The sequence below is a fragment of the Sinocyclocheilus rhinocerous genome, unplaced genomic scaffold (assembly GCF_001515625.1).
Source record: "Sinocyclocheilus rhinocerous isolate Xijiao unplaced genomic scaffold, SAMN03320098_v1.1 scaffold647, whole genome shotgun sequence".
Lineage (NCBI taxonomy): Eukaryota > Metazoa > Chordata > Actinopteri > Cypriniformes > Cyprinidae > Sinocyclocheilus > Sinocyclocheilus rhinocerous.
Window position 1 is genome coordinate 460,636 of NW_015632746.1, and position 10,829 is coordinate 471,464.

Genomic DNA, 10,829 nt, shown 5'->3' on the forward strand with positions numbered 1-10,829 from the left:
TGGGTTTGTCCCTATTTTACCCAGCACTGGGTTGTATTTAACCCAGCATTTTTTAGAGTGTAAGTAAATGTATCTTGTTTTAAGGTTATTTTATTTATTTATTTTTATTTTTGTGCAGTGTATCCGGTCCTGTGCTGGAGAAAAGTCAAGTCACCTGAGTGTCCTGAGAAAAAATGATCTGTGACCTTCTGCAGAGAGACTCACCGTGAAGCCGATGCCCACAGTAGCAGAGAAGGATCCTTGGATGAATTTTCCCTGGTCAAACTGCACTAACAGAGACGTCTTCCCCACTCCACTGTCTCCAACTAGTATGGTCTGCAACAGACAGACACGAACAGACGCACAAACAGATGGAGGGTCAAATGAAGATAAAGATATTGTGACACTTGTGTGCTTGTCAGATGTTAGTAGGTCATATTTAATGTGATTCTCTACTCCTGCGGTTCCTCTGTTAGGACACCTGTGTGAACTTGAGGAGAACTGATTTCATACTTCCACTACAGTCACCACAACAACAGAGAATTAAAAGACACTGAGCACAAATGATGACGAAAAGTGAAGTTAGTGAAGAGAAAACATCCTGCAGCATTTGAACACAGACGCCACTTAGTTTGCTATTATGCTGTCTAGGTTGAATTCACATTGTCACAACAAACTCCAACAAACATGGTTGCTGGGTTTTGCTGGATCAGTGTGTTGGTAGAAAAAAGTTCCTAGAAAAAAGAAATTCATACAGGTTTGGAACAACTTGAGGGCGAGTAAATGACAGAATTTTCATTTTTGGGTAAACAATCCCTTTAACGTTACATGTATTCTGTAAAAAATATAGAACATTGGATACAGCAAAACAAAATTCTCAAAGCATGTGCTAAAAATACAGTGTAAAGTACATGCATAACATGAACAAACATTCAGACAAGTGACAAACCCAGGGAATAATTAAATGTCTTAATTTCCCCGTCGCTGCATTCTCAAATCTACATAGCGTGATATCTGTCGCGCAGCTGAACTGTGATGAATAAATGAGCCTGAGCTTTAGTATGGCAGAGATGATCATAGCTGGAGTTGTAAAGGCAGATTAGTCACTTTCATGTCGACACCTGCTACTGGCGTCAACAAGAATTAGTTTGGGGGGACAGCTTTCTCATCAAGAGATCAGTCAAGGTGTTTGTTAATGGTGCTGTTTGCAAAGGCAGGCATCACTATTCATGTTGAAAAAACCAGCATATGCTGGTTAGGTATGTTTTGAAGCATGGCAGCTAATTTAAGCTGGTTCTTAGTTGGTCCTGAGCTGGTTATAAGCTGGTGCTGAGCAGGAGATAGTAGCTCAGGACCAGCTTAAACCAGCTCAAACCAGCTGCCATGCTTCAAAACATACCCAACCAGCATATGCTGTTTTTTTTTCAACAGAGATTACTAGCCTGTTGCTCAGTTGGTCAGATGTACGGCTGGCTTATAATAAAATGGGTGAAAACATTCTCTAGACTTCTAAAATGGACCTTGTCATATTCACAGACAGAATATGATGGAGTGATAGTGATTTGAGGGTGGGCTCTTTTGACTTGTGGCACCTAGAAATGCAATATGCTAAAAACAGTCCTTAAGCCTTAAACACACTGCACGATTTTAGCAATAAGATCATTGCATGTCACACTGTGCGACATGGATCTAATAATCTTGGCTACGACGTGTGTGTAGACTGTACGATGATGGCACCTGTTGACTCGTACGCTATGATGCACGTTCCTATAGAAGAATAAAACGTCATCAGCATGCCCTAGTAGTAAACAAAAAGCATGATAAATCACACTTTAGCAGTTGTATTTTTTATGTGTGCTGAAAAACAGTGGAAGCGGCGAAAGAGGAAGTGCTTGAGGTAAGCAGTTTTATGTTTTAGCGCTATGATCGCGTTGATTTCATGTCGCATTTTTATTGGTCGGTAAGTAAACGTGGATCGTACCAGCAAACACACTGTGCACCGATCACGCTTTATCGTAGGCTATATTTGGTAGCAAGATCGTGACAAAGGCCGTCTTTGAACCTCTCTCACTGTACGACACAGGACCACCGATTAGGAGCCATGATCACAGAAATCCCCACGATTGTTTCACGATGCCAATCTTTCGTCAGGGACAGCCGAAAATCGTGCAGTGTGTTTAGGGCTTTACACATTAGAAACTGTACAGCAACATCCTTTCCAGAACACTATTGCAACCACTTACAGTAGAGACGCCCTAGCAACAACCCCAAAAATGCTACAATCAGTGTCACAACATGGCAAGAAAGAAGACACTGTACACCTTAGCAAGCTCACTGCAGGCAACCAGAATAAACCAGCAACACCATATCAACCAACTAAACTCTTCTCAGCTTAGTAACTACATAAATAGTCTAGAAACCATCTAGAAATGCCCAAGCAACATTTAGAGAACCTTAACATCTGCATAGTAAATACCTGTCAACTACTCAGCACAACTTAGCAACCAAATGCTTTAACAACCAACAACAGAAGAAAAAAAAAACTCTTGGCAACCACATAACACCCTAGCAAATGCATAGCAGCATATTAAAAAACACATGTAACACTTTTACAACTGCATAGCAATAACTATACATAAACGACACATAAAGCTGAACTAGCAATCACCCACTCATTGCAACCGCCTAGAAATGCTTTAGCAACCAACCCAAACAATCAGTGCTGGGTAGATTACTTACAAATTGTAGTCCATTACTGATTCCAAATTACATTACAAAAATTGTAGTTCTGTCAGGACCACTATCGTCAAAATGATAGATACTTAGCATAAAGTTTGGTTTGGCGGTATGGTTCTGTTCTGGGCAAAAAAACTCCCTGCCCATCCATGCAGCCTGTCATGAATGAGCAGGGAGAGCAGCAATAATAACCCCCCTAGGGCTAACAGAACAGAACAAGGCAGATATCATTAATGTACTTAATGATATTTAAGTGTAACACTTTATTCAAGATAAAGGAGTCTGATTAGCAAGGAATATCAGAAAGCCAAGTCCTGACTGTGGCGAAAGGAGGAGCTGGGGATGGAGGAGGGTAATTTGCTCCGGAGCAAGCTGAAAAGCTGCTGAATAATACTGAATAGAGCTTATATAGGAATGCTGTGATAGGTGTCGTATTCCTATAGGTAGATGTGATCAGCTGAGAATCAGCTGATGAAAGCTTGACTCACGTGACCTGCCAGAACTAAGGCTAATGCTTAATTTAGTAATGTAATGCTTACGTTACATATTTTAGGTAGCATAATCTGACTACTTTTTGATTACTTTTAGATTACCTTTGACCTAACACATCTATCTCATTGATTTAAAGGTTTAGTTCACTTCGAGAATAAAAATTTCCTGATAATTTACTCACCCCCATGTCATCCAAGATGTTCATTTCTAACTTTCTTCAGTCGAAAAGAAACTAAGGTTTTTGATGAAAACATTCCAGGATTTTTCTCCATGTAGTGGACTTCAGTGGGAATCAACGGGTTGAAGGTCCAAACTGCAGTTTTAATGCAGCTTCAAAGGTCTCTACACGATCCCAGCCGAGGAATAAGGGTCTTATCTAGTGAAACGATTGGTCATTTTCTAAAAAAAATGAAAATGTATATGTTTATCCACAAATGCTCATCTTGAATTAGTTCTGCGCTGCGTGTCTATGACTTTACGCATTACGTAATCATGTTGAAAAGGTCACGCATGGTTATTTCTTCATCTTTGTGCTCCGGTTCAGAAAGTTAGGGTAGGGCGAAAAACTTCGAAATCGTCCGCCATCGTTGTTTTACCTTTTTTGTAAAGGGCGTTTGACTTTCTTTGCACGTTCGCTTTGTAAACACTGGGTCGATACTTCCACCTATGTCACGCGTGACCTTTCCTGTGTGACTAGGAAATTGTTGAAGTCGAGCTAGTGCAAGATGAGCATTTGTGGTTAAAATGTATATAAATTTGTATTATTATTTTTTTTTTTAAATGACCGATCGTTTCGCTAAGACCCCTATTCCTCGGCTGGGATCGTGTAGAGAATGTTTTTCTCAAAAACCTTAATTTCTTTTCGACTGAAGAAAGAAAGACATGAACATCTTGGATGACATGGGGGTGAGTAAATTATCAGGACATTTTTATTCTGGAAGTGAACTAATCCTTTAAATAGGACAGTCTTGTAATATATTGATATGAAAATGCAAAGAGAAAGACAATATATTTAATTCATTGTATATTCCATTCAAAAAAAGTAACTGTAGTCTGATTATGAGTATTTTAAAATGTAATAGAATCTAATTATAAGTAATTTTTGGTTATGTAATCCAGATTACATGTAATCAGCACTGCCTACAAACACCCTAACATCTATTCAGTACACCCCAGTAATCGCATAGAAACACATTAAAAACACTTTGAACAGCTTTACAACTGCAAGGACAATAAAACCACTCTGAGCAACCTAGCAACCACTTTGAAAAGCCCTAGCAACCACCCAGACCACTCAAGCATTGTGATTGTGAGTTTTCACACTCATCTTGAGAAGTGCCGCTCCTCATTAGCACTGAACAGAGTTCAGCAATCACTGATATGCAAACCCCTTGTCTGGAAACATCTCAGTCTCAAACTTGGCCCTTTTGAAAGCTTCATGACCTGTGGCACAGGGGAGCGCGCCGCGTCTCTGCGGGGACCGAGAGGACGTGGGTGTCATCCAGCGCTGGTTGCCATGGTTATCACATCCGGCCGAGCGTCTAGCCAGAGGCTGCAAAAGCACACGCGGCTTGTTTATGACATTTATCACCTGGAGGGCAGATGGGTGGTTGTGCTCCGCTCAGTTTAATCTAGTGTCTCACTATGTTGCCCTGTGTTTTAATGAAATCCAGCGCTCCTCCGGTCCCTGCAGTGAGTACATGCCTCAGGTTCAGAATCGTATGCTCCTGATAGAACGTTTGGTGGCTCTTCCTGTGTTGAAAACATTGTGCAATTCTGAGTGTGCTACACACAGGTGAGTGGGCTGGACAAACCACCTGTAGAAACACACTTCTTTCTCTCTATATGCACCAGACACTTTCTTATAAACACTGTCAAATAGACGTCTCCGTGATTTATTTTGTTCCTGCCCCCTTTTAGTTACTGTTGCTATGTCCTCTCTGACTCCATACATGTTCTCAGGTAGTGAAAAATACATTGCGGAGCAAAGAGGAAACTGACAACACGCTGACAGACAAGACAGAGCAGGTTACGTTAGGGACAAAAAAGGTCTCAGCTTTCAAATTTTGTCATTTTTTAAGAAATTCAAACATTAAATACCATTTTGTGGCTCTTTAATGTGTCGTGACAGATTGCTGTAGCGCCTCAGTTTTTCATATTTACTTAAAGCACAAAATAAACATGAGTGAACATCAGAAGATATTTCAACCCACGAAAGACGTCAATACACACCATTTTTCAAGTTTAAAGGTGCTCACAGCAATATTTGAAAAATGCTTTTCACCACAGGTTCGGACCGAGTTCGAAAACACACTTGCCGCCAATCAGCAGTAAGGGGTGTGTCTAGTAATGATAGGGAGAATATTAGCAGATTGACTATAGATAGAGAGAGATGGCAGATAAAAAAGGAAAATATCAGAGAAACAAAACATTAAAAAGAAGGGTTACCATCAGGCAAGAGGTAGGACCTGCGTAAATATCGGAGCAGCTTTCCAGCGGTGGAGAGAACTCAAGGAGTGGGAAGGACTGGAATCAGACCAAATCAGGTTGCTTTGTTTCTTCTTGATAGGTGAGTAATGTTGATTTTGTTTCATGTTGCTTTGTTTCACACAACTTGATACCTTTCGGTCGGTAGGCATAGCAGATTCCGCCATCATCGTTGCCGGGGTTGTGTATGTATGTGTGGGGTGAAGATATCAAAATAGGGGCGAGGTTAGGGCTTTTGAGTTCAACTTGGTGTGAGAGTTCCCACAGCGGGTTGGGTGGGGGGCTTATATGCTTAATCTGTCAGCAGAGTTTTGTCTGACCTAGTAGTTAATGTCATGATGGTACTGTGTTTTTATCATAAAAATTATGTAAAATAACTCTTGCAGTGCTGAAAACTATTAACTTTTTACCACAACAATAATAGCAATGTACAGTGAACGAATTGCAATATTTACTAGTCATTACTTTTATGGATAATGCAACCACATTTAAAAAAATATTTTGACAAATTCAAATATTTTTCTATTAACCTATTAGTCTGCACTGCTTGAAAATATAAATTGAGAAATTATATTTTTCTCCCATTCGAAAATGAATCCCGCATTTATGAGGGAGTTATATCACTCCCGAAACTTTGTTGCTTGTATAGGGTATATGGCCGTTAGCAGCACGAAAAACAAAACTTTTATTCCAATTCTGAACATATTATAACTTTCTTAGCCTAGAAAGTGTGCAAATAGCCCTTGCTTTATAATCATTAAAAAGGTGTCACTTTACTTCAGTTCATCGCGATCTCAAGATCTCCTTTATAATCAATGAATGTCTCAGGTTACGTATGTAACCATGGTTCCCTAAGAAGGGAACCAGACACTGGAGTCTCACTCTAGAGGTTGCTATGGGGAACGCCTTCGGCGAGACCGGTGTCTGAAGCATACATCTAAACACGACAATGATATTGGCCGGCGACAGCCTATGACGTCATTACCGGCGCGACCACAGTATAAAAGGGCGCCAGGAGAACACGTCATCCGCTTCTTCGTCTGAAGCTTATGTCCGAAGCATGGTTCCCTTCTCAGGGAACCATGGTTACATACATAACCTGAGACGTTCCCTTCCGAGGGAACTTCAAACTGCGTCCTCTAGAGGTTGCTATGGGGAACGGTATACCCACACTGCCATGCTGAGGGGAGTGCATGCCAATACTAAGGCGAGCACCAAGTACCAGCTCAACCAAGTCAAAGGAGCTGCCCCTAGGACGTTTTGATGGCTGTCAGTGACATAAACCCCTACGGCCAAAGGCCTGAGCTGTGCACCAAAAAACTTACCTGTAAGGGCTGGCTTGTATAAAGCCCGAGCCCAGGGCAAAGCTCAAGGCTTGGAATCAAAAATAAAAAGGATTCCTCTAAGGGGATAAGGCCAAGTACCAGGGCTGACAAACCCATATCCTGGCCTGTCACACAGAGACTACCTCCTGCTCTAAGGAGAGTGAGGCCCAAGGTAAAAACCGGGGCCAGAGCCAACTCAGAGAAAGGGGACGAGGCCAGCATCATGTCACCCTTATCATATAGGGTTTTAAAAAAGGTGCACAAAGGCTAGCGTGCACACCTTCCATGAATATGGACTTAGAGAAGTGCACAGAGAACTAGTGTGTGCACTTACAATAGATTTGGATTTAGAAATAACTAAAAAGCCCCAGAAACCACGGCGAGCCGGGATCTGATGTGACTGAGACTGCTCAGAAGTAGCAGGGTATTCAGCCTAGCGCCTGTGAATCTGAAAAAAAGGTGTGGGAACTACATGCTCCCAGGCATCCCTCAAGTGAAGGGGAGTACCACCACGCTCAACCTAATAGGGAGGCAGAAATGGCCCAACAACCCATAAGGCTAAAATACAGACGCTTAGGAGGGAGCGGCGTGCTCATAGAAACCCCTCGGGAAAAGGGGAGCACTACCAAGCTCAACCATACCGGTATCATCAGAGATACATCTGAAGAGTGAGGCCCAGGTAAGGATCCGGGGCCTGAATAAACTCAGAGAAAGGGGACGAGGCAGCATCGCGTCACCCTTACCATAAAGGATTTTAGAAAGGTGCGCAAAGGCCCAGCATGCAAACACCTACCATGATTATGGAATTTAAAGAAGTGCACAGAGAACTAGCGTGTGCACTTATCATGAAAATGAATTAGACTAGGCTCCAAAACGGAGAACTCACCAACCGATATGGGAGCTCTGTTATTTATACGATAGGAACAACCCGCCATGAAGGCAAAAGATAGCCTAACTACCCAATGTGACTGCTATACGGAGCTCCAGAGAGTGGAGGGCTCGACTCCCAGGATCGGGAGAGACACACAGACGCTCAATTGGGAACAATGTGCTCATAAGCGACCCTCGAAAAAGAGGGAAGCACTGCCAGGCTCAACCATAAAAGCAGGAAGGCGAAAAGAGTCTACCAACCAGACAAGGCTGCTCATTGGAGCTCCGTAGAGCGGAGGACTCAACTAGAGGAGAACTCAGATGCTCAGTTGAATGCAGCATGCTCAAAGGTGACCCCCAAACATGAGGGGAGCACTGCTAGGCTCATCTCCAAGAGTAGATTAACGGAGGCAGAAAGGGCCTAATGACCTGCTAGCTACTCAACGAAGCTCCAAGAGCTCACAGAACAGGAGGAGACCACAATTGGGATTGGCGCTCAAACTGGGGGCGGTGGGTTCATAGCGGACCTTCTACAATGGAGGGGAACACTGCCAAGCTCAACCATAAGAGCATCTCAACCAAAAAGTCAGAACAAGCCTATCATCCTGATATGGCTACTCCATAGAGTCCTGAAGAACATAGGCCTCAACCACAGCTGCTCCAGGGAACTCCAGAAAGTGGAGAACTCACTCATTGGACAAGAGGAGAACTCAGACACTACATTGGGAGCGGTATCCGAGGGGAGCATACTGGCTCAACCAAAGAAGGCAGCCCAGGGAGACCAAGAGGACTAACAACCTGGAGGCTCCACCTAGAGCACTAGAGGGGCAGAAGGCCCAACTCTCAATATGAGAGACTAGCAAAGTCAGAAAGGGTGGTACAAACCCCCAGGAGCAAGATTCTCGACTCTCCGCAGAGAGGAGAAACAGATGTTCCATTCACATTGGAATGACCCTCCTGCAGTGAGGGGAGCACCATGCTCAGAACGCAGATAGAGACTTAAATGCTCCAATAGGGAGAGCTGCAGGCTTCCACCATAGAAATGATTGACCAAGGAAGCCACAGAAAGGCTTAGCTATTTGGTGTGATCATCTGTGGAATTATGGGAGTGGTGCTCTCGGCCTTCAGGCTGAGGCAAGCCCTCAGGCTCAACCAAAAACCCAGCTCAGGTCTAATGAGGCCTCTCAGGGCAAGACCGAGCAGCCCAGGGAGCACATCAGGAGTCAGTGCCTCCAAAATAAGCTCAACCTGGGGAGAAACAGATGTTCCATTCACATTGGAATGACCCTCCTGCAGTGAGGGGAGCACCATGCTCAGAACGCAGATAGAGACTTAAATGCTCCAATAGGGAGAGCTGCAGGCTCCCACCATAGAAATGATTGACCAAGGAAGCCACAGAAAGGCTTAGCTATTTGGTATGATCATCTGTGGAATTATGGGAGTGGTGCTCTCGGCCTTCAGGCTGAGGCAAGCCCTCAGGCTCAACCAAAAACCCAGCTCAGGTCTAATGAGGCCTCTCAGGGCAAGACCGAGCAGCCCAGGGAGCACATCAGGAGTCAGTGCCTCCAAAATAAGCTCAACCTGGGAGAAAAAACCCTCAAAGGCCTGCAGGTCCTGAGGTTGCAGCGCCATACTGGGGACATGATGACCAAGGAGGCTTCTCGGGGAAGCCTAACGACTCGGAGTCGGAGTCCAGCCAGCAAGGGTTTGACAGGCCGTCAGGATCCTGCCAGTCAGCATAAGTGATGCATCCTCAGCAAGGCTTGCTGGAAGAGGAAAATAAATGCTTCCATCTAGGAACGAAAATAGTATAATATACATGTTAGAAAAGGAATCTCAGCAGAGACTGAGTTGCCGCAATAACACAGGACAGGAGGTGCTGCAGTAAAAAGCTAGTCAGATAATTATACAACTAGCAACAGTAAAAGAAGACATGGATCATACTCACCCACCATGGCTCCCGCGCCTGTCTCTTCCGGACCTTCAGTAGGTAGTTCTATGAGACATAGAAACTAACCAGAACATCATAGGTCCAGCCAGAGACTGTATTGCCGGTGCATGGAGGTTCTTGACCCCGATTAGGGGAGGAAAGGGGAATTGGGAGAGGAAGACGAGGGTAGATGTAAATACCCTAAGAGGGAGGTTTGCCCTGGTCCGAACGAGAGTGTTGGGAACACCTCGTCTGGATTACCTCCCTCAGGTCTTGCCTCTGACCGGAAAAAAAAATCCGGCATTTAGAGATGAGTGAATTCTGACTAACTTGAACACAATGGCCAATCACAGGTGTTCAAGAAATCAACAGATGTCTGTAATTGGCTACATTGCTCAGCACTAAGAAAACACGTCGTAAATAGAATCTTTTGACGCTTTCCAGAGCGCAAACACAAATGCATACAGGAGCCTTTACCAAATCTGTTTCGCCAATATCCTATAATTACAGTTTTAACTGAGGGTGCTTTTGACTGCGTGAGAAAATGGATGTGTGGTGTGGGAGGGTGAGAAAAGTGTCAATTGCGTGAGTCTCACGCTGAATGCGTGAGAGTTGGCAGCCCTGGGCAAGGTCCTGGGGCCCATTCTTCGTACGTCTCTTATTACATCCGAGATGAAATGTCACATCCAAGATGATATCATCGCGCTAATCAGGATCTGGCCAATTATTTATATTCACAATTTCTAATATTCGTACAGGCTTTACATTTTTATTTCAATGTATTAATTAGCAATTAATTTAATTTTATATTTGAACAGATTTGTTATGTGACAGCATTAATTAAAGTTTCTTAAGGGTCAAGATCATGTTATCTGCATCTCCTGCGCTCCATCAAGCCACTCCCATAGTAGCTGTCGTCACTCAAATTAATGCACGACTCTACATTATCTGTATAGCATGTGTGTAAGACTCGAATACAATTATGAAGTAATCATTTTATGACGAATAAA

The 10,829-nt window shown here is 43.4% G+C and overlaps 1 protein-coding gene across 1 annotated transcript in view; it reads right to left on the reverse strand.

Annotated features, from left to right (window-relative positions):
* Positions 1–150: 150 nt before the first annotated feature.
* LOC107743033 (ras-related protein Rab-26-like) overlaps positions 151–10,829 on the reverse strand; it is a 15,251-nt gene continuing 4,572 nt past the window's right edge. Inside the window, exon 2 of the mRNA XM_016556143.1 lies at positions 151–315. Coding sequence (XP_016411629.1) covers positions 151–315 — 165 coding nt within the window. The remainder of the gene's footprint in view (positions 316–10,829) is intronic.